Source organism: Athene cunicularia, assembly GCF_003259725.1.
Source record: "Athene cunicularia isolate RWA chromosome 2 unlocalized genomic scaffold, athCun1 chr2_part1, whole genome shotgun sequence".
NCBI lineage: Eukaryota > Metazoa > Chordata > Aves > Strigiformes > Strigidae > Athene > Athene cunicularia.
Genome location: NW_020799095.1, coordinates 78068875 through 78093366, shown reverse-complemented (window position 1 = coordinate 78093366; position 24492 = coordinate 78068875). Strand labels below are relative to the sequence as shown.

Genomic DNA, 24492 nt, shown 5'->3' with positions numbered 1-24492 from the left:
TATATATATATATATATATATATATATATGCATCTAGCACCATGGGTGTTAATGAGCCATTTCTGTTCTGTCCTCCCTTCTCCCCCTTCTGCCTTCTTCTTTGGGTGAAGAAACTAATCAAATGCTGATACATTGGTTGTCATTACATTTCTATTTCTTATTGGGAGATGCTACTGTGTTATAACAGCGTTAGGTTCACAATGCTGTCTCCTAGTGTGCAGGACCTGGAATTTCATTCCCCAGGATATTTTCCATTTGTAAAAATTCAGACAATGAAGGATGAAGAGTTGAAAATGCAAAGTTTTTCACTGGGTAAAATAGCTTTAAAAATCCACTTGCAACATATGAAACAGACATTTTTAGTATTTCAGGCTGTTTCCCCAACTCCCTCTTCACCGCCCTAGATTGTCAGCTGAAGACAGGGGCAGACAGCTGGACGGTGTACCAGGCTGACAGCTGGCCAGGGAGACATTCAGACCTACAAGGGCAAGAAATCCTGATAATACAATGTTCAGGATATCACCTTGTTGTACAACAAGATGGTGAATTTGAAGCCCAAGAAGCCACAGGAGATGGTTCTGGGGGTGGTTCTTAAGAGTCTCTCAGAGATTTCTGGGTTGAGGAGCCCTGGAAAAGATTCAGGGGAGCCTGCCAGGAGTCTGACTGCTGTGTTCCTAAGGACACTTTTTTTTCCCCCTCCAGTAAGCTGGTATTTTCCATATAAAAAGCATTCTATGACAGTATTTTGTGGACAGATACTTACATTTTTAAAATTTTAAAACTCTCTTTGGTGCTTGGTCATCCTGCTCATCAGCATTTTGATGTGAAATTCCTCTCCTATGACCTTGTCATAATGAAACTAGCTCAGAATCCCTTCAGAGCTGCCAAGGATCTGCAGACTTCCAGAAAACTACTCTGGGCAGGATACAGTTCAACAAGTAGCTATTGGTTTAGGTCCAGCTACAAAAAACTGCAGAAGGACCTTACAAGACTGAGCAACTGGGTGATAAAACAGCAAATTAAACTCAAGAGAGATAGAATGATTTACGAGGAGAAAAATAATGCTAACATCACATGTAAAACAACAGGTTCACAATTGCTGCTCAAGACATAATAATGAGGTTATAACAGGCAATTCCACTGAAATATTGGCTTGGTATTCAGTAGCATTAAAAAACACCAACCAGACAACTGGAGGACAGAACAGAGGGCAGACACTTGCACAAACGCCACATCCTAAGCATCATGTGCAGTTCTGGTTCCCCCACCTGGAAAATGATATAAAAACTGCAAAAAGACCAAAACATTTGACAAAGATGATGAAAAGTTTGGAATAGTCTCCATACAGGGAACAAACAAGTAAGCTAGGACTCTTCAGCTTGGAAAAAAGGAGTAAGGGATATGACGACAGTAAAATCACAAGTGTCCTTGAAGAAACTAGTCAGCCATCGGCTGCTTATTTTCTCCTCCAGTGCAAGAAGTGGGGATCATCTAACAAAGCCATTAGGAGCCAAAATAACCAAAAGGAGGTAATACTTCAACAACAGGTAGGAACTCAGGGCTCCCTGCCACAGGGTAAGTGCTAAAAGTTCACATGGTCTCAGGGAGCAATTAGCAAATTAACAGAGGAGAAAAACACAAATGACCATTAAACCCAAACACAACATTTCTGGTCCAAGAAACCTCTGGAGTCTGGGAGAATATTCTGGGCAAGGATCACTGTACATTTGCCCTGTTCTTATATAAATTCTAAGAATTGTTTTGGTCGCTGTTTGTATTGGTTTTCCCTTTAGTAACAGGCAAAAGTCCATTGCTAACAGACCTGAAAGCCTTTGAGCTACACAAAAAGAAAAGTGGGGAGGAGTTAATAATTTCAAGGGATCACAAATGGAAAATGGGCATGGAAAATGCAAAGCATCAGAAATATAAACAGGTATAGAGGCGAGGCAGGAGTGTACAGGTATGTTCCCAAGGGATGGTTTGGCGACAGTGTCTGGAGTTACCCATCCTGCCAAAGCCAGGCATCCGTAACTCATTTAAAGACAAAGGAAGGATTATAGGTAAATACCTATGTAGTCAACGGCCTGCTTAGATGTAGCTGAATAGAAATAGCAAGTGCAAAAGTAAGAAACTTAAACCTTAACACAAAGCAGCCAGACCATAAGGAAAACAGATTTTAGTCAAAAAACAATACTCAGGTCTGTTTAAGAAACACAGAGCAACAAATTAGGTAATAACTAAATACAACCTTGATACAAGGATCAGTGGCAGGCGTGGAAGACCCAGCCAAAAAGTGAGAGGTATGGACATCCTGTGACCAACATTGCACCTTGAGGTACACACAACACCACGCTGCCCTCTGTGCCTTGGCAACGGGCTGCTGTCGGTGCTTGGGGTGGGCGGCAAGGTGCCTCGCACCCCTGTGCTGGCCGCAGGTCCCCCCACGCCGCGTGCCGACTTGACTTTCCTGAAAGTCAGCTGCAAAGTAGAGAAGCAGAAACGTGGTGCTACGGGAGTGCCAGCCGACTTTATCAGGACGTTTGTTGGGAATAACAGAACCGCTGTTGTATCCGTGTCGCTTTGCTGGGGTTGTTTACAAGACTTGTCCTGGAGAGACAGCAGGGCAAGACCGTGTGCCGAGCTCAGCTCCGGCAGTGAGGCGGCACGAGCACACCGCCCCTTGTTTTCCGGGCTGGAGTTTTCCCACTTGAAATGATTTCCCTTCACTGCAGCCTCAGATCAGGGTTGTAACAGGAGCTAAATTGCTTTCTTTTATTGCTAAGCCTAAATTTGAAGTTTACAGGCAGAAACTTTTCAAGGGATCTGTATACTTTGAGAAGTCTCACCGACTTTTAATAGGATTCAGACATTAAAGAAAAAAACCCCACCCCACCCCAGTGGCACTGGATTATGGTATATTAATTTTGCAGCAAACTAAAGTATGAAAATTCTAGCAAACTTCCAAAGCGATGACTAACATTAGGTAAATACTGAAGAAAAAGCTACAAAGGAATATCCCATGTGGTGTTTTCCCTCCTTTTCTTTCTAGGTTTTTCAGTCAACAGATTATTTTCTGAAGGCTCCAGCAGCTTCTCCCGAGGGCATCCCTAAGCAGAGCATAAACAGGCTTTTCACTTAGATGCAGGAATTTTTTCCTTATTTCACCTCTATCACATATAACCCCCCCCACCCAATGCAAATATCTACAGTCCTGTGTTTCTAAAAACCAGCAACATTAACTAGAGACATCTCAGAACATTTAATAGGAACTGTTTACATGGCTGGACTTTGTGAATTTCAAACAGAGTGATTTTTAAGACTTTCAGTTTTAAACTTAACACGATTGCACATCACTTTTCTTTCATCTTTCTTTGAAATTATTTGCACCAACCCACATTCAAAACCACCCGAGCAGAGGTTCAGCTGCCTGACCATCAGAGCTGCAGTGGCACATAGCTGAGACAGACAAACAAAACACACTCTGTTTCATCAGGCCCCCAGCCTGGGAAGCTAGGACAGTGTTTTCAGCCACTACCTAGAGTTTTGGGCATCTTCCTTTTGCCAATCAAGGCAAGAGTAACTGGGACAGAGCCACTGGTGACACTTGCAGTATTTAAAAAAATAAATCCCCAAACTGCATTATCTGTGGGTTTTCTGACAGAGTAAAAATGCTGATCAGCACAAGATCAGACTCCCAGTTTCTTGGCTGAAATCTCCCACTTGCACTTGATAGGAAAAAAACCCTCCAAAAACCCATAGGCAAAGCAAAATTTCAAAGATAATGCATGAAAATGGGGCTACTCAAAGGATTTAAAATGATGCAGATGTGGGCTCTTATTCTATTACATGTCTGTTAAACCCAATTTCAGTCAGTTTATGATCCAAGAACCTACTTTTCTTTAGCTCCCAGATAAAAGCTTTCTACTATCATTTCAGTCTGTCAGTGGTAAACTCAGTCCAAAAAAATGATTTTGAGTGTTCATTTGCTGTACAGTGAGCTTTTTGCCAATTTAATTGTCTGGATTGTCTGTATCAACAAGTATTCTTATCAGCTTAACTTGTCATAAACTTGTATTCTTAGCAGAGTCAATGACTGAAACGAAGCTTAAACTATTGCTCAGGGATATCAGTAGATACAGTAACAGCAGCCACAATTTGAAACAAATTCTGGTTTCTTCACAGAAGTTTTAACTACCTTCTGATAATTAATGGAGATCATCAGAGCATAAAAGATTAGATGGACTAAAATCAGCCATCTTCAGGGTTGAGTGCTGCAGACTGATGGTGATGAGGACTTAAAAGTGACACTGGTATTCCACCCTTCATTTCAAATGCCCAATATGTCAGAATAAATGCAAAGAACCAGTGTTAAGTTTCATGCTTAAACTTACCAGCTGATATAATTTTTTTTTTCCTCATATACTTTAAGAGTTAAAAATTATACTTTCCATACACCTCCATTCAAAAGGAAATTCTGCTATGCTGCTCTTCAGCCTGAGGAGCTGCTAAAAAAGCACCTGACCAATCACAGCCCCTGATTCAAAGAAGAAACTCAAACCTTAGCAAAATACAAGGGCAAGAACTGATTTTTTTATTAACCTATTTTTCAGACTCTCAAGAGGAAAGTGAGTCCTGTCAATGGTTCTTCACTGCAGAGACTAATATCTTATCAGAGGACATGGCACTATTTCACTTTTACATCTCTCCCTCAAGAATACTCCCTCTGATGAAGTAGTTCAAGGTCAGGCATCAGAAAATCTGTTGTAGCAAGGTACAGCAAATGGATCCAAGCCACATAAGGACTTCATCAGTAAAAATACGCATGGTAAAATTTAGCTTGACAAGCAACACAAGTATTTGCATCACCATGGTCCCAGTGGACGACAATACCTTGTACCACTGGTCACTTTCAGGTTAATTTGATACAAGTACAAAGAGTATTGCTGAAACTAAGCCACAAAGGATGGAATTTATATTATAAGTTCCTGAGGTAGTCAACTATTTTTTTTTAAAAAAAACAGATTAAGTAAATTACCCTTTTGGACCCAAATAAATTTTTTTTAAACATCTACTATGCAATAATATATATACCACCACACTTTTTTTAAACTACTGTTTCAGCTATAAAGAAGTATCTTGCAGACATTAGAGATGACTCCCACTTGAAGAAATGTCAGAGAAACAGATAAACACAGTAGATTAGAGGGACAGTCACAGACTCTTAAAAAGGCATATTTCAAGATAGGAGTTTGAGGCATGCTCAGCATACCTGAAGACCTAGGTAATGACAATTACTAGCTGTGCCTGTCAAGCAATTCATCACTCTGAAGAAGAATCTCAGACATCATTCTCTGGCAAAATGCATTCTGCATTGTTGTTTTTTTTCCAGGATGCTGTGCATGGTTTTATTTTGAATAAATGTTAAGCACATTGTTATTAAGATATCCTGTATGTGCATTTGTATGGATAGTTGAACTGATTCCCTTATCCATTAAAGAAGCTGTGTAAGTAGTAATCAGATTAGGTGGTAGGTGGGGTAAGCAATCTTAAGAGGAAAAAAAAATGTTTTTCTAGAACTTACGGGCTTTGGAATGAAATGCCAGTTTTTTTCTTCTGAAGGAATTCTTGACCAGTTACACAGTCAGTTCATTTGAACATACCGCTATTCCATTTCAAATATGAGCTTTAGATTTTACTGGTGCATGGTCCATTGCCAGCAACAGACACACAAACCCACCAGCAATACAGAGCTTAAAGTGGTAAAAAGAAGACACATCTGAAGAGAAATCTCTTTATAGTTTTCATTTAAAAAATAAAATAGGTGAAGCTTTAATAGGTGAAGCTTTAAGAACATCCCATTCCAACCAAAATTTAAAAATACACTTCCATGCTAAAAGCAAAAGTCTGGATGTGAGTCTCGTGGAAGCTGACAAGTTAATAGAGAAAGAAGCCTAAGCTTTCACATTACTCGTATCTATGTCTTTGCTTTCCTGGCTTACATGATTGTTGGTGTTTTCACTAGATTGATCTAAATCCTCCATTTTATTTTCCACTTCCATAGCACTGCTTTCCACAGGACTGTGGGAAGATTCTTCACCTGTTTCTGCTTCCATTTTTGTGACTAAATCATGTTCTTTATCTTCCACATCCATTCCCTCCTCTGTTTGTGCCAGCCTATGTTGAACTTCTTCCTCTGTTTTACTTTCCGATTCCTCCTCTTTCCTCTTTGCTTTGAACACTTCAACTCCCATCATCCTCAGGTAATGAAGTCTCTCATTCTTGGGCACAAAGGCACGGAGTGATGTCTTTCCTTGCCAACCACACAGCACTATGGGACACTGAAGATCATCAGGTTTTCTACAAACAAGCAGTTACGTTCGGTAAACTGTGAGAAAGTTAATCTTCAAAACTTAATTTTATAGCCATACCATGATAAGTAAGCGCACCGTCTTTAGTAGTGAATGTATTTTAGAACTATTCATAGGAGATGCAAGTACTTTGGTCTTTAGTATCTAAACAGGTACTCGTTTGTCTACAAGTACACAAGCAAAAAAAATAAAACTTAATGCTATGAAATTTCTGCAACAGCCATAATAATTTTCTAGCTCTGGTTTCGAAACTAATATAAGCAACAGTGAGATGAAAGTTTACATTTCAAAAGTTCTCAAGGGCTTCTAATACTACTTGGTCAACAAAAATGAAAAGTTTAACTATTTCTATTGCAAACGTTGGATTCACGGGGAAAGTAAACAAAAATGTCACATGCAATGATACTGGGGACCTCTGGCAGAACTACTAGCTCTCCTTTATAAAGCTCAATCCTACAACTATTTTAAGAATACAAAGGCAAGGTAACTCCTTTCCCTGTTATATTCTTTGTATCCTATCTGGCTTTACTGTTAACCTCACTGCATCTCTGTGCCTCCACTTCTGTTTTTGCTAACTGAAAATAAATTCTTTAAGTTTGAAAACTGTGTAAATGAAAGACAACATATCTACTTACTCAGGATCTGGGTCATACTTCAGAACTATACTTCCCATCGCTACAGGGAAGGGGAGTGGGAGGAACAAAAACAAAAACCAGATGTGTTACTTGGTACAATGTTAAAATGATTGCAATTTGAAAAAGTTCAAGAAAACAAATTTTTGGACAGCCACACAGCATAAGCTAGTTAGAAGTTATCTACATCAGTACAGTAAACTATAGACAATATCAGGTTGGGGGGTTTTTGTTTGTTTGTTTGTGGTTTTGTTTTGTTTTTCCCAAAGCAAAGTATTTATATATTTTAAATGCTGCCTCACTGCACTGCTTCACAGAAATGAGAAGTTTGGCAACTCTTCTGTTCTCTGGAGTTCATAAACCTTAAAGGCTGTGATCAGAAAGTAGTACAGTTTCTAGTAGCACACTAGTTTTTCAGTAATGCTTACTTACTCTGTTAATAAGTACATTTAAGATAAAGACTCTGACTAAATTTAACAAACACAGTTCATAAGACACGATTGTCACAGTCGTCTGCATACTGTGTAATAATCATCATAGCGTAAATGAGAAGGCTTACCCATGTCTTTGACTTTCTTCTGTGTTTCACTGCTAAATTTACTTAAGAATGGATTTTCCTGCGTTAGCAGAATTTTAACATCTTCTATGCAGACATTTATAATCCTTGCATGAATGAATGGATACAGAGTATAAATGCCCTGTTTAATAAATAAATATCATTATTTCAAAATGCAATCTCTACTTTTTGAAGTAAAAATGGTAAAAACAGTATGTCCTTTAGCTAATACCAGGAAAACAATTTTCAGGCTTTAAACATACTGAAAATGCAAATTGTCATTAATCTGACAAAGTTAATGCCAGCTGTTCTGTTGACTTTAGAGAAAACCAGTGTCTCCTTTAAAAATATGATGCTAAGTAATTACCTCTTGTGCTAATCTGAATGCACATCCAAACTGTTCACCATCACTGTTGCGAGACCAGACTTTTATCCCTGTGTTAATAACCTGCAAACAGCAAAGCCAATAAGCATCATTAAGGAGTATAAATTCTAAATAACCACTCTCAACTTTGGTTTTCTTCAACTGTTTGACTAAGAGGAGGAAGAAGGGATAATTGTGCCATGTTTGTTCCTCTGCACTGGACACTGAATTAAACTTGTGTGAAAATTCATTCAAGGGAAAAAAGGAATTCCCACTATCAAAACATAGTTCTCTCTCAACATAGACACCTTTTAATCTGTTGAAAACAGAACACTGTGAAGGAAGTGGCAGTCTTATAATTTTAATTTTAGTTTGAGTAAGAATTTTCAAGGTGATTCTGCGAAAGTCAATCAAGAATGGGATTTTAAAAATGCACACGTGCTTAGTATTAGGACTCTGGACACTATATCCTTTGTGGTACCTGAAGTCTCCTTGCCTAATATAACACATCAGTTTCTTAAAATTTTGTCAATTACGTAGCCATTTCCTGGATGTGGGATAAAAGGATATTTATTTATTCATCTCAATGATCTATTGCAAAGATATAATGAATATCCTTGGAAATTTTCAAGATTTGACTGGGCAAGGCCCCAAACTGTATCTGATCTAGCTTTGAAGTTAGCTCTGCTTGGGGCAGGAAGGCAGCTGGACTAGATGACATCATTTGAACTTAAAATCATTCAATGAATTTTAAGATAAATCTTTAGCATTTACAAGGCGTTTTCCATAGGGAGTCATACAAACAAAAATAAATAATTTCTGTGTAATTCACAAAAACTACTTTTTATCCCATTATCATTCAATTTAACAAAATTTAATAAATTTTTTCAAAATGTTCAGTTGAAATTACTTTGAGTCAATATAATAGCACAGCCAGATGAATAATTCAGCTGAAGTTATCTGTTATTTTTGGCAGGCTTTTGAAGCTGTTAATAATACTTTTATAATTAAGGGGCTCATAAATACAACAGTGTCAATGTAAACTTGTGAAGGTACCTGAAGACCACATAAAAATGCTGGTACACAGAGAGTCCCTTCCTCTACTTTCAAATTCCCTTCCATCTGCCAAAAACCGTACAGATTTTAATTTTGGGGACTGTTACTTACCTCTCAGAGACAACTCCTCATGCCTTTAACAGAGAAGGGATAGAAAGGAACTGCAACAGGGGAGGTTCAGACTGCACATTAGGAAAAAATTTTTCACAGAAAGAGTGGTCAGTGGAATAGGCTGTCCAGGGAGGTGGTGGAGTCACCATCCATGGATGTGTTTAAGAGTCGTTTGGATGAGATGTTGGGGGATATGGTGCAGGGGAGAACTTTGTAGACTAGGGCTGATGGTTGGACTCGATGATCCCAAGGGTCTTTTCCAACCTGAATGATTCTGTGATAACATTCATTCAGACTAAAAAAAAAAGGCCTATCAGAGGGCTAACCCTCTATATAAACAATAAGCTTGTCAAAGTTCAAGAAGACATCCACTGATGCTTCTGACCTCTGCTTTGAAAACCTGAAGAGATGAGCCATACCTTCATCTTCTCACTGTTGTTCAGAAGCACATTCCTTAGCTCCTTAGAAACCATGTACAGCTGTCTCTTTTTTCCTTCTTGAGTTCGAGTTAGTAAATTCATCTTGGGAAATGATGGGTCCAATGCATAGAACTTCCTGTGGCAATAATACTTGTTTTGATTAACTGAACAATGAAATTAAACACTTAAAATGCATGGATCAGCCCGTTTCCTTGAGTTATCTCTGCAGCACTTAACACTTTGGCTCCAAAACACACAGACCAGACTAAAATACATGACAGCAGAAAAGACAAGCTGTCACAGACACTAAGATACACTCAAAAATTTCCAGTGCAAACTATAGTTGGCTATTTTCATTGAAGGAGAGTTTAAGTGTTTATGAGAGGGGCACCTGATGCAAAGTTAGGGAAAACATTTTACATATGACTAAATAGACCCATCTTTTGTGATGAACTGAATTATTAATATTCCTAAACCCCTATGAATCTTATGGCCAAAACAGAAACATTTTTTTCTTACTGGATAGGAAGGAACAATGGATCATCTTCAGGGAGAAATACAAAAGGGTCTTCTTTAAAACCGAACAACTTCATTTTTTTAGATGGTGGTGGTCTAAACAGAAAATACCATTGCATTGTCAGTTTTAGTAAAAGTACTTGGTTTAAAATCAGTACATTCAGTTCATTTAGTCAACGCTTGCCTTATGGTAATGATAGTACGCCAAACAGAATACTGACATTTTCCTGTGCTTCACTAAGACAACACTACCCACAATTTAACTTCCTAGAATGAGGAAGTGAAAGCAGTGCTTGAAAACAGAAACCATGAAAACAAGTAAACAGAGATTTCTGAGGGAGTAATTGTGAAGACAGTAAAGATCTTCCAAAGGTTAACTTCTCAAAGTAGTTTTTTTCCTTAACAGACAAGAAATGAGTTTTTCCTTAACAGACTTACCAATGCTAATAAGAAAAGTGGTTATTTTCCTAACTTGCTGAAATACAAGACAGATAATGTGGAAATGTAGGACAACTGAGCAAATTCATTAATTCTTCTTGTTTGACTTCTAAATGAGTCCAATAACAGAAGAACTATAAAATACTCAGCAATTATAAAACTATCATAGGATAAACATTTAGATATGGTCTCTTACCCACATACTCCTTCCTTCTTGCTTTGCTCAGTGTCTGAATTCTGCAATTCTTGCATTTTCTTAGACTCTTCATTTTCAGCAAGTGTTGGTTCTTCAGTAACACATTCAGAACCATTATCTGAATTAGCTGCTGTCACTTCAGTATCTCCTGTTCTTTGTGGTGATTTCTGATGAACCTATTTCAAATTGTAGTATTTTCAACAAAGCAAAAGTAGTATCTAAGTTGTAACAAAAAGTACCTATGTTTTCTCTCTGCATGTGCTTAATTCGCATTAATTTGTATGCAAATGCTTAAACAGATCCATTTAGGGAGTTAATCTAATTACTAAATCAAGATACCATTATAAACTGCATTTACCTCTAGTACTGATCTGGACAATTTCTTAGCAAATATCCAAGAAAGCTGTTTTGTACCATTTACAAAATCGTATTCAAGCACTCACAGATTATTTTAAGTCAGGATCTGCTGCTTTCCTCCTAGCACTCGAAGTGACACACACATCCTGCTGCTGCACGCTTTCTGTAAGAGTGCTACAACATAAAACTTAGAACACCATAAACTATTCGGATGGTGCTTGCTTGTGAATAAATGCTTTCTCCTTACTGCCAAGATACGTTTTACTCATAATGTGTTCTAATGAAGTAAATCAAATAAATGAAAACAGCTAAAAGGGATTCACAGACATTTCTCTCAAAGATATGAACAATCTAACAGATCAAATAAATCAATTTAAAATCCTGTTGACAGGATTATAACAAATGGATTAAAGTCACACAGCTGAAGCTGATGGTGCTCCTAACAGTTTTACATCCATTGCCCCTGCTGCTGATCTGCTGGACTAATCTGCTAGTGAATCACTCCTGAGCAACCAGCCACAGAGTAAGATGAACTGAAATCAGAATTAGCTTACATACCACAGCAAAGCCTTCAGCAGAAGGACCATTCACAGCTGAAGGAAATGACAGGTTTAGCTACCCAATCTAATCCAATTCTGTAATTCTTTCAAAGCCTTAATTTTAGGTTCAAGTTTTAACTTGCTTACTATGATTTCAAAATCCTCACCTCCCTTTTTCCTTCCATTTTAAAAGGATTTTTTTTTTAAATTTCTTAAGGAGTTTAGGAATTAATTTTTAACTGACACACCAAACTATAACTGAGGGGCAAACCAGTTCTAGTATGCTTTTTATTATGTAAACTTTAAAAAAAATTCCAGAGATCTTTTAAAAGAACTAAAATGTTAACTTTTAATAAGATGTTACCTTAGGCTGGCGTTTATTCCATGGCATTGGAGATTTTTTTATTAACACAGCCACAAAGAAGCCTCCTGTGTTCTGGTGATGTGGCAATATCCTAAGACTAGAAAGCAGGGGGGGGAAAAATGTTGCAGAGTATTCATCTTCAACATTCAGGCTCTCACAAAGTAAGAGAAGTGTCACATTTATATTTGCTTTCAGTGTAAACTAAGTATTCCTAGTAGGATTGTGCAGATTTAATTTATCAAGCTAGAAACAGGATCTAAAATAGAGCATTCTGGCAAAGTAACTTGCATCAGTGCAACGCGTTCACTTCACCATTCAAATCTGAGCTTTAATGACTCATTTCTAAACTCTATTTTTAGAATAGCTATGGAGAGTCTTTTATAACAAGTAAGTTACACTGTTAAAATGTTGAAGTTTTACATACTTTTCCAGTAATTTTGGCTATGCATCTCTATTGGATGCAAAGAATCTGACCACTTTGTGTGAGTACTTATTCCTTGTAAGCATCTTCCAATAATTTCTCTCAGTTCACTGGAATTTAAATATTGTGTACTGCTATTACATATGAAGCAATCAAAGTATCCTCAGACCTATACAACCACAGGTCCATACTGCAACACATTCCTAATCTGACCTAATTATAATTTGCCTACCATCATACAAGGTAACAATTAACACCTCATAAAGTCTACTTTGGGAAAATTTACCAACGCTCTAGATTCATTGCCTGTAGCTTCTCTTCATCTTTTACTGGAAACATAGTGGGACGTATTTGCGCTTGTCTATTTGAAGGCACATCTTTCCAGTCTTCAAACCACTGTCCATCTTTCAGCATTACCTTCAAAGGAGTAAATATAAATACTGTGAAGAATACAGGCCACGATCTTACAAGTTTTAATTAATATACTTTCAAACCAAGGTTCAGAGGCAAAAAAGAGGTTATTTTCTGGTACAGTAATTAAGTTTTTTAAAGTGTATTGTTCCTTTGTGCATTCCATGTGCACTTATGTGCAGGAGATTCTTGCCAGCTTTACCTCTTTGCTCCATTTTGTATGCTTCAAAAAGTGTGCAGTCAAGTAAAGACTACTGCAGAATCAAGTGCAGTGATTTTTGGTAACCTGATAGAACATACAGATCACCAAAATCCAAAGGAAGGACAATGGTGGAATATGTAAGAATTAGTAGCCATCAGATTTAGGATACACTACTTCTTTTTCTCCATGAGACTGGCTGTGAAACACTCTGCTATAGGCAGCTCCCAAGCAGTATGTACAGGAAAAGGGATACTGCAGTCTAATAGAGATCAGAAACGAGGAATCCCAATTTCACTACATAAGACACAAGAGTGCAACACAACAGCTTGATAAGTGTAGAGCCCCATGACACAGGTGTACATAGGTCATAGAGATGTTTTCAAGGAAAGTTACTGAACAATGTCCTCATGGATTTTCCAGTGTCTGTCTTTATCCAGGACTGAGAACACATCTATAAATCCACTCCAAGATACTGTGTGGACATAATATCTCCTCATTCTGTCAAAGGGTCAAAGCTTTTGATGGACTCTTAAAATACAAGCAGAAAGTTAGAGCCACAACTCTTGTAGCAAGGCATTCTGAATGCTCTTTAAGCAAGAATACCAAAGTGGGAAAAAAAACACAAAACAACCCAAACAGGGAAAGCTTCAGAGCTCTAGACATTTGGTTCTGTACTAGATGCTAGGGCAGTAAGAAAACACATCTGAGGATGTATGGGGCAAATGCATAAAATTAATGGCTGAATTGAAGGCCCATTTTTGCTGTTAAAGCAACAAAATAGAGAAGTCACAGCAATGGTAACCTCGGGAATGGCAAGTATGATGAAGTGTTTTCATACATCTCACTGTGACTGACTTGGAAGTTTAAGGGTTCTACTGGAAACCGAAATGTAAGATTTATCTAGATTACAACTTCACTAGAAATGTCAGAATGTTCAGTTTTGGTTTACCAGCCTAAACACACAGTGTATCTTGTAGAATGACAAAGCATCAAAGAACATGCTGAACTTTTCTCTACTGCACATTTCACTAGCCTCTTGTTACAGTAGAATGAAGACTAGAAATGTTGCAGTAGATTACCAGATCTGGAGTTAGAAAGGTCTCTTCCTTCAAGGCTCTGAAATAATTCACCCAATTTCACACACTGTCTGGTTTAAGGAGAGAGTACTGAATGCTATTTCTAACACCTTAGCGTCCCTTGAACAAAACTTTATTTTTATTTGCTGTTCCCAGAGATTTACTGATGCTCAGGAATATTCAATGTAATCACTAAGTTGCACAGTTCCCACTGAACAGACGTTTCACCAGCAAACAAAAGATTACACCAAGTAAAAACAGCACCAAAGCAAACAAATACATTTAATGACAAGCTAGCCAATGAGGCTTGAAAAATATACAGTAGCATCAACTAAGGGCTGAAGAAACTCTTGCAAACTTTCAACAGATTTTATTAGCCTTCTTTTTAAAATACCCATTAGTAAGATTTATGTTTCAACTGCAAACACAGAAATAAATGTTATAGGGAATACAATATACTCTTAGTTATCTTTATATATCTGTATATACTTGGTAGCTTTACACAGTAGAAAAAAACCCATAAAATTAAGATCATAGACCTGTAGACTGCCATTACAAGAGCCTAGTGAAATGGTGAGAGAAGACAGAACAACCAATGATGTTAAAAAGGCACACACTCGTAACTGAAATTTAATCAGAACTTCTTTCTCTACTATTAGGATGGCCTTCTACTTTTCTTAATTATACTCTTAACAGGAAGCTGAAGAAGCTTTGGGAGGGTTTTGTCCTCCTTACTAGTCTGTTTCCTGAAATGAAATCACATAAGGAACAAAAATACAGGATTCTACTAATATTTTAGGATTACTCACATCACTGCAGCCTTTATAACCTATTTTCATAAGGAGGTTTTACTTCCAAATGACTCAAATAGACCAGCTAAAGAACTGTAGAATCTAACACAGACTGTAAAGACAGAGGAGGAGAAATAGCTCAAAAACTGGCTGAAATTATGTTGCCATCTACAGGCCACACGGACACAACAGAAAGGGAATTATATTAACAAAGTATAGGAAACAGAGCAAAGAAAACTACAGGAAAAAGAGGAGAGCAGATGAGGAGACAAGAATTTACTATTAGAAATATTTTTTTAGCCCTCTCCCCTACAATGCTATATTTTCTAAAACTCGCAAGAGGAAATCCCTACCATTACTTCAGCTCAGTCTAACGTTTTGAAATGTTACACTTGAAAATTTCCCTAATTTAACACTCTACTGCAGACCAAGAACTTCACAGAAATATCAGGTTAAGTACCTTCCATTTTGTAATTCCTGGCATCCTCTTCAAACCTGGTAACTCAGAAGACACATCAGCAAGTTCTAAGGCACCTGAAATCCCAAGAATATAAAGAGTCTTGAAAACAGAATCTGAGAGTTGTATTCCTAATTAACTTTTATAAAAATAGTTTTCCTTCAAGTTTTAAGACCACTGCTTTTAAAACTTTCAAGGAACAGAATGTTACAAAATTACTAGCATGTAAATTAACAAGAAAGATGGTAAGGACTGTTGGTAATAGCTACTGAAGTGTGCAATCTATAAATTAACCAAAATATAATGGTTAGATACTTTTTGTAGCAGCTACAAAAAGGAATACTCTACAATCTGTATCATTAAACACCAGTGTTCCAGCCAATGCAGTCATAGAAGTTTTTATTCTCACTTACTTAGTATTTGGAATTACTTAGCCGATCAAATATTTTCCAGAGAAATACTCTTTTGGGATGTCTAAGCCTTTTAAAACGCTTGATATATTGTCATTTTGTGGACTTACAATTTTAATATATTCCAGTGGGAGAGGAAAAACAATTTACTGGTTCTTAAATTGAAAGGAAAATTCTAAACTGTTTAACAGTAAGGTAAGTACTATCAACCTAACAGGACAAAAGGCTATGCCTAAAATATGACAGAATACTGAACATCTATAGCATATTTTAATCTACTGAATACAAACTTTAAGCTGCCCCAAATCCAGAACGAATGATATAAAAACTTACGTTTAAATAGGTGATCTCTCTAAGAATAACCTTAAAATTTTTTTTTGTGATTCTGAATACTTAAGTTAATAGTTTGGTAGGCTCTTCCTCATGTTGTGCACAATTGGTCAACCTGTTCTACATGACTAAACATTTACTTTTACAGTGACTGTTTAAGCAAGTCTTTTAAATAAATGAAAAAAGTGACACATGAATTCAGAGACAAATTCCAAAATGACATTTCAAATCTGATTAAACTTGACATTTTGAATATTCCTGCCTACCTAAAGCATGACTTCAACTAATGCCTCAATACTACACCAGACTGATCAGGCACTAAATAGTCTGTCAGAAGTGTTACAATTCCCAGCAGAGAAACATGGTACAAAAGTGCCTTTCCCTTACTCCTTCAGCCCTAAGGGGAAAGCAATTTCTCATGTGCTCCACAAGTAGCAGTGTAACATAATGCCAGGAACTAAGTTAACAGTGAAGAACCAACAAACCTTCTAGACTGACCTGAACAAATCCCTGAGGTCCAATGTCCCTCGCAGACCACTACACCACCTCACCCTTCTTTAGCTACACCTATGTTCAAGCCCCAAGGGTAACATCTGCTCACTGGGACACATCACACCCTCCAAGTAAGCCTCAAAGTATCTCCACTGGGCAGAGAGAAGATTCGAACACCACAGTCAGTCAAGATCCTTACTTCCAAGTACTGAATTTTCCCCAGATGCTGCAAATGCTGGCCTCTGTTAACATCCATACTGCTTCATGCTCCCATCCAAACTAGTCCTTACTGCCTTCCAATCTTGTCATTGTTAAACTTAACTCTGGCCTTCAATAAGGCAAGCATAATATAATTTGCTGTTAACATACCTATGTTGTTCTTTCACTCAGTCTGCCAAAGAAACCACCTCTAAATAAAAATGTCCTTTGAGTGGAAACTAAACAGGCAGTTCCTAATTATCTGCAAGCATTTTAGCTAAACTTCTGTTCCTGAGACAATGGCATTTTGTGTGTAATTTGGGGCCAGAATAGTGACTAGCACAAAGAAAAACGTTACACAAAACAGGCTATTCTACTTCCAGAACCAGTTCAGCTCCAGAAGCAGTACAACTGCTTCTGCTCTGTACAAAGCTCAACTTAACAAAGTATGTGGAACTTTTCATGCAAAATCGAATTAGATGTCTCCAAAGTACAGGTTACTGACTCAGAAAAAACAGTGTCCATGAGTTCAACACCAGAAATTTGGGCTACTAAACCCTACTATAACAAACTGATACAGTGCAGCTTCTCAGCTCATCTCAAGATTTCCACCACTTGTTACTTCAGATGATGGAGGCTTAACAGCAACTTAAGCAAGCCTTCCTACACAAGTCAAAAAAACCCCATGAGCTTAAAGACATTAAAATTCCAAGCAAATTAAAATGTGGGTTGAAGGATACTACAGGTATCAGTGACTCCCACCTACTGGTGAACAATAACATTCCTCTAATTGCTGAAGTACACTCTGGGGTTTTTACTCCTATAGCATACAGCAGTAATGTCCCACACCACATTTTCCAAAGGAAATATGAATGTCAAACATGGATTTCAAGCAGTGGAATCCGTTAGCAGAAGCCAGGTAACACAGACTGAATTCCACTGATCTGTAGAAGTCTTTTGTGCATCATTAACACAACTCCTTCAGGTTTTGTATTTGCACCTGATTTAGGCCCATTTAGAAGACTGCTCATTATCAACACCATTGAAATCCTACCCGTACCAGAAAATTGCTGCAGTTTTGTATGCTAGGAGCACATACATTTACTAAGCTTATTACTAGTACTATCATAGACATACACTTTTTTTGTGCTGAGAAAAAAAGGCATTCTCACTCTGTCCAAGCTCGCATTCTCACCTTGACTCTTTTCCAGCAGAGATGCAATCACAGCTTCATTTTCAATAGGATTCAACGAACATGTAGAATATACCATCCTCCCACCTTCTGCCAGCTGTTCAACACCACGGGTTGCAATTCTTAACTGCAATCTAACAGAACAGTCTTGGTCTAGTTGGGTATCATTCAGAAACCAGAAAGATTTGCCATGAAATTTCTTAAAGTTGAAGCTATATTGCAGACACATAACTCTCCATGGACTAAGCCAGAACTTACTGAGTTCCACAGCTGTCACCAGTACACAAATTAAAAGTAGTTTTAAACCAAGTCAGCTTCATGCAGTCTATACTGCAGACACACTTAAATTAAACCTATTAAAACAGCAATTAAGTCAAACATTAACACTACTGCACAATAACTTTTAATGTAACATTCTGTACTTTGTTCTTTCTAGTGCCCCATCAAGTGTAAAATAAAGTACTTAACACTAGAAAAACAACAGCCCAAAACTGACTACTCTTCTCAGAAATCTAGAGTTAAAACAAAGCACAATCTATTACAAATATTATGGACGACACAGATTAGCTAACATTGGCCTGATGAGAAAAGTATCACTGAACCAGATCACCAGCTTAGACCCTACCTGCACACTTACAACTAAAATAAAATCTGTAATTATGAGTGAGTTACCAAGCAGTAACAAGTCACCGTAGGTCAGCTGAGTCATGGTAACCGATGGCATCCTCAGATTGTTACAAATGCACAGTAAAATGTTGTAAGTTTTTCATCTGTGTTTAAATTGCTGTTTTTTAGCATGTGCCTGCACTAAGCTAAGTGCTCATTTGCCATCAGTTAATATAAATCAATCTCAGGTAGCTGAAAACGTTTATGTATGATCTCAAATATTTTTAAAGACTTTAAAACATTACTATTAAATTTTACAGGTTTCTGAGTTTTCCAACAGTATTTTACCTACCTAAATGCTAAGAATCCCAAATAAATTATTTGTTCCTTGTTTTATTAGCCATCTTGTCTAAATTAATTCAGTGAACATTAATATGTCAGATATTCATAAGAACACAAGCAATTTAAATTCACACACTCCTCGCATCTGAAACACTACACTCTCTCTGGATAGCACACACGGTCTTGATTTGAGAGAAAAGTGGTTCTTCTTAGTCTCTGCTTTGTCATATATAAACATGTGAATGCATGCAGATGTTAAAGCTATGGGAAAAGGAGAAGACATAAATGAAAGAAGTGCAGATTTGCAATAAGCATTTTTACCCATGGAGCTGCAAACTGTTTTGTGTTGTCCATTTCTTCCATACATCGATGTTTTTCCTCATGGTTCCATCTCCACTACAACAGAGGTTGTATAGATTTGTGTTATTTATGGGTAAAAGTGATTTCACATCCAAGTAATTTATAGCAGTAAAAAAGTAATAGTCCCTCTCCCACGTTAACTAGTTCTCCAACGCTGTACTGTGTGTTTCTACGATACATTATCTTTGCATTTCAGTATCCCAAGTGCGAGTTCAAAATTGGAAGCTCTTCAGCTGACCCAATCTTAAGTACCCATGGAACAAAAAAATTTCACCTTGACTTAGTATCCCCTTACCTAAGACAATTTCAGGCATTCACCTGTTTTGGAAGTTACTATAAATCATAACTCAAAAAGCGTAACTCAGTAACGCAAAAATTCTAGCACAGCACTTGGTGCAGTTAAATCTCTGTATTGAAAATCATCTGCAAGTTACCTGCAGGGGACGTCACATAAAATCCTGTCATAGAAGAGGACCTCTTTTCTTCCATCAACATCTATTTGTAGGTTAGGAATGCTGGAGGCATCATGATTTACCACCATGATGCATGGACTGTTTAATCTCTTAGCCTGATGAACCAGCAAATAGCAGCGCTTGTTGTCAACATCATTAGCAATAACAAAACCCTCTGGGAACATAAGATAGTGGGAAGATGCTTTACTATTCAACAGCTAAGTAATTTTACATAGTTTATTGTTTTATCTTCAAAGTTGTGTAAACTTTTTACTAGAGATTTTTACTTAAAGGACAGCTTGTGAATAGAGGACCCCTTACTGAACATAACATCAAGCATGTTGAGGTTTAACTGATGTGTCAAATATAGTCTCAAGAGCTCTAGCTTCCATGCAGTTGCAGTAAGACACAACCAATGGCCCTTCAACTTTTCACTCTCAAAGTAAAGCCTTTGCAACAGAGAAAACCTCCACTGCTACCAAAAGCAATCTCTGTACATCAGCAGAGTTCCAGTAGAACACAGGAAGAATCTACTTGCCCCAACTTCACAAATTCTATTTTCTGTGAGCATCAAAAGATTCTTAATCTTAAAAAAAAACCCAAAACAAACCCAAAACTATCATACTATCATGACCATTTTAAGTCTAAAGCAGCCTAATCCAGTGTTCCTGATTTACCTACAAAAATTAAGCTCTAATCACATCTACTGTAGTCTGAACTGTGAGGACATACATATATATAATCCAGCTCTCTCCTTCAAGGCAAGGAAGCCCAGTTTCAAGGAAAAGGTGCAGTACTTCCCATCTCGTATCACTCAACCACTTTGGAAATTAAAGATTTAGTTAAATGCAGTTTACTTATCTCTGATATTAAAAATAATCTTCTACAAGAAAAAATGGAACAAAGTCACAGAAGTATTTTGCAGTTTTTTAAGACTTACTGGGAAAAGGAACATTCATGTCCGCGTGCAACATTTCAATGAGTTGTGCAGTCTTAGATCCAGGTGCAGCACACATATCTAGAATCTACAAACATCAGAGTTAAAAAAAAGCCCTACCTTGTATTATTTAAGTGCTTAAGAAATCTACCATGTGTTCTTGTTTAAATTAAATATTTGGGCACACACTCGCAGAATTATGATTGTTCTCAACATTGGCTTGCAAAAACACGAAGTACAGTTTTGTTCTTTGTATGCTTTATCTCTCAGGGTCTAATATATAAAAAAGACTTTGGTTTGCAGGGAACAAATACATGAGTTGAAAAAAAAAAATTGAATGAGAAATCTGAATACAGATACAGAGAGGTGGCCCTTTTTGACTACCAGTAAGTTACCAGAGATTATCCGATGCAGTTGATTTTATAAAAATCAACTGCTCTCCCTCCCTACACATTTGCATTTTAAAGCAAAAAGATCAGGGCAGCATAAACTGCTTGTTTCTATACCCTGGAAGAAGCACTTGGGAAGTATCTGAACTGCCCTCAGGCAGCAGAACAGAACAGCTCTGACACCAACACCTGATTTCTAGCATATTTCTCTGGGTTCATCACAAAGGTGACCTGTGATCAAGTCATCTGTAGAGTCGCTTTCACAGCAAACTATTTGACAGCTAGTCTTTCCCTCTTGCCTAGTTACAGATTTTCAGAAACATACTACTACCTTCTGGGCTTTTAGCTCCAGTAAAAGTGAGCTGACATCATGCAACAGGATGGAAGATGGCGACAGATCTGCTCAGATCCTCATGTAAACTCCTGGCACGAACAAGAATAAACCAGAAGGCAGACCCCAGAGAAATGCAAAAAGCATTTCCTGAGAGCCCCAGAGAGAGTGTGATAAGCTCTGCCACACAGCAGTAAAACACACTCAGAGAGACCGTGTCATATGTGCTGTTTAAAGTAATAGTTGTGACACTGCTGCTTTCTACTTACTTTTGTAGTTAATGCAAAAGACAATGAAGAATAAGCAAGCCTAAACATGCTCTAGAATTGTCCAGCAAAGTGATGGTTGAGGGAAAATGAAATTGTAAAAAATAGACTAAAAATGAACACAAGTACAGAGGAGCTTGAGAGTCATCAAGCTGATCCTTGTGTAAGACAGGAATCAGTGTGTAAGAAGTGAAGTAAGAACATTCTGGGTAAGCATGAAAAGCAACCTAGAGAGTACTAAGAACAGGGTACTAAGGACCATAAAAGGTCCCCAATGACAACAGCCAAGGCATCAATACAGCAACTATTTGCTGTCTTGTCACAAGAGAGAATAAAGAACCTATTCTGAGTCTGACTTACAAGTGAATTTGTGAACTCTCACATGCTTTTCTGAAAGGTTCTCACTGAAATACAGTCACTAAAGTTAAACATTCAACACAAAAAACGTATACTGCTAGCTTATCATATCCAATGTAAGGTGTGTGCAAAAATATTCTCAGAATTTGTGTTTTACGTTAAGTCGAACAAATTCACTAGCTGTTTAACTCCAGACAAAACTCAGAATGCACATGTGACACATTAGGACTGAATCTATCACTCAATTCATTATTCATTTAAGAGATGAGAAGACCCTGTCTCACATATAATAGCCATCACCCCACTGGGTTGCGGTGAGAACAGATGACAAACTAAAAAGTTATGTATGATAAGTAATGTGAATATAAAAATAGGTATGTACAAACAAGTCTTTAAAACATGTAAGTTAGAAATCTGAACAACTTAAAATTTTAAGATACAGCATGAAAATTTTAAGAAAGTGCACAACATGGCGCTTGAGATAGCAAGGCACTTCTAACTAGCTCATTAACTTAACAGGTTAAGAGAATAATGCAACCTGACAGATTCATTCTGCCAACAAGCACAGAGAATGAAAACATCACTAAGGTCTGAAAAGGAAGTCTGCTACCAGATATCTTCACTCCTACAATCTGCCATTAGAAAATATCAGAGGCATTCCTTAGACACCTCAGCTGAAGTTAGCAACCTATACTCTAGCCACCATCAGCAGCATGTTTCAGCTTGCCCAAATTATTTCACCTAACAGATTTATAGAGCAGAAGTTTGCAACTTCTTCAAAATGCATAGAGTCGTGAAAACTACCTGGTAGAGAACATTATAATTTGGATTTGGAAAACTACCTCTGTTCACGGTGTGATGGATAGAGGAAGTTAAAAACAGTCATCTATCTTAAAAATATTTCATCTTTAAAATATTAATACATAGCTTAGATACAGCTAAATACCTTTACACTTCGAAAGTTAAGATAATGCAACTACTTAAAACCTGTTTTTTAAGGTTATTACATATAGCTGAAAAAGCGGATGTTTTTCTGACGATGTATTTGTGATCCAAACACAGTTGTTTGCGTGCGGAAAGCATAAAACATATGAACACAAACCAAAATTCAGTGCAGATACCAGTGTATCAGCATTGACACCGCCACTGTAATTTGCATCTTTATCAAACTATCTTCCAGGAAAAAATTCTAGTACGCAGTATATTCTAGTTACCTTATGATGAGGGTTAACATTAAGCAGCAGAGGTGGGATCATACTAACAGCCTCCTGACGACTAATATTTCCCTTGAAAGGAAAAAAAAAAAAAATAAAATTCAACAAAACCAATCTCCTTGTTATTCCACAAAAGAATGCATTTGTTTTGCAGTATGTTTTTAAAATGTCTATGTAGTAAAATGATAAAGCAACCAAAACCACACTGTTATAAATTTAGGATTAAGTTTTGTTAGCATTTAACAAATTTAAAAAAAACCCTCAGTATTTCATCCAATTGAAATTTTTGATAATTGCGTATTTACTTCAATGTTGTTAATTCTACAGATGCAGTTTCTGCTCAAAAGAGATGAGAAACTGACAACCAAATGAGAAACATCCATCACTAAAGGTAAGTCTTGCTATGTGCACACACAATTTTTACCAGATTTAAACATCTGTTTTACAACAGTAATTATTTTACAGGGACTTATTTTTACATTCGCAAAAAAAAAAATAAAATTGCTATTTAGTTTAGGAGAAACATTTACAACTGCAGTTAGGTGCCAGAGTCACGGGATGAATCACTGTCAACAGCAACATAAAATCCAGATTGTTCTGAGCTACTCAACTTCTAAGAGAAAAGGTACAGTCTCAGTTTCTCATAATGCACTGCTCAGGATATGAAAGGAAAAAACCCAAGACCTATCCAAAACTTACACATTCTGTCTCGCTAACCAAAAACTGATGAAATTTTTCCAGTTGTGGAGACTTGCGCAAGATTTTTCTACTCAAGTTAGTGTGCCAGGCTAACTCTTCTGGATACCTGGGGGGGAAAAAAAAAAGAGACAGAAAAAGGGTAGTGGCAACAGAAAGACAGAAACCAACTCGCTGGGCTCGATGTCAGCAATACGCAGGGTGCCTTATTTCGCTTCCAGCTCACTTACCAGCTCAGCGACTGCGGCATTTCTACTTTTTGGCCATCTACCTCCAGGTCCTGCAGCTCTCTGAAGTACTTTTCCTTCAAGCAGTGAAGAATCTCTTTGGCGTGGCTACACAGGAGAGAGACCCTCAGATGACGACACACCTTCCCCAGGTAACAAATAGCCTCCGCCGTAAAAACGGCGGCTATTTGCGGGCCCGGGCCCGGCCCGCTCGCCCCGGGGCCCCTACCTTCGGTAGCCGGTGATGCGCAGCGTGGCGGGCAGCGGCTCCCTCAGCGCCGCCATGAAGTCGCCCCACTCGCCAGCGGGCACGATGCCCAGCTCCCGGTAGTACCGCTCGAACAACTCGTTCTCCTTCACGATCTCGGGGTAGCCGCCGGCCCAGCCCTGAAACACGCCATCACCGTCAGCCCCGTGGC

At 37.7% G+C, this 24492-nt stretch overlaps 1 protein-coding gene across 1 annotated transcript; it reads right to left on the bottom strand.

The window, feature by feature from the left end:
• Nucleotides 1-5013: 5013 nt before the first annotated feature.
• NSUN2 (NOP2/Sun RNA methyltransferase family member 2) lies at nt 5014-24490 on the bottom strand (the record flags this gene model as incomplete). Its single annotated transcript, XM_026841392.1, has 18 exons — nt 5014-6357; nt 7004-7043; nt 7560-7698; nt 7924-8004; nt 9507-9642; nt 10026-10118; nt 10657-10832; nt 11917-12013; nt 12624-12754; nt 15278-15351; nt 17900-18030; nt 19166-19240; nt 19639-19831; nt 20597-20681; nt 23151-23222; nt 23850-23955; nt 24077-24181; nt 24303-24490. Coding segments are annotated over 18 exons (2328 nt in total), but the record flags the coding sequence as incomplete, so codon positions are not given.
• Between the last annotated feature and the right edge of the window lie 2 nt (nt 24491-24492).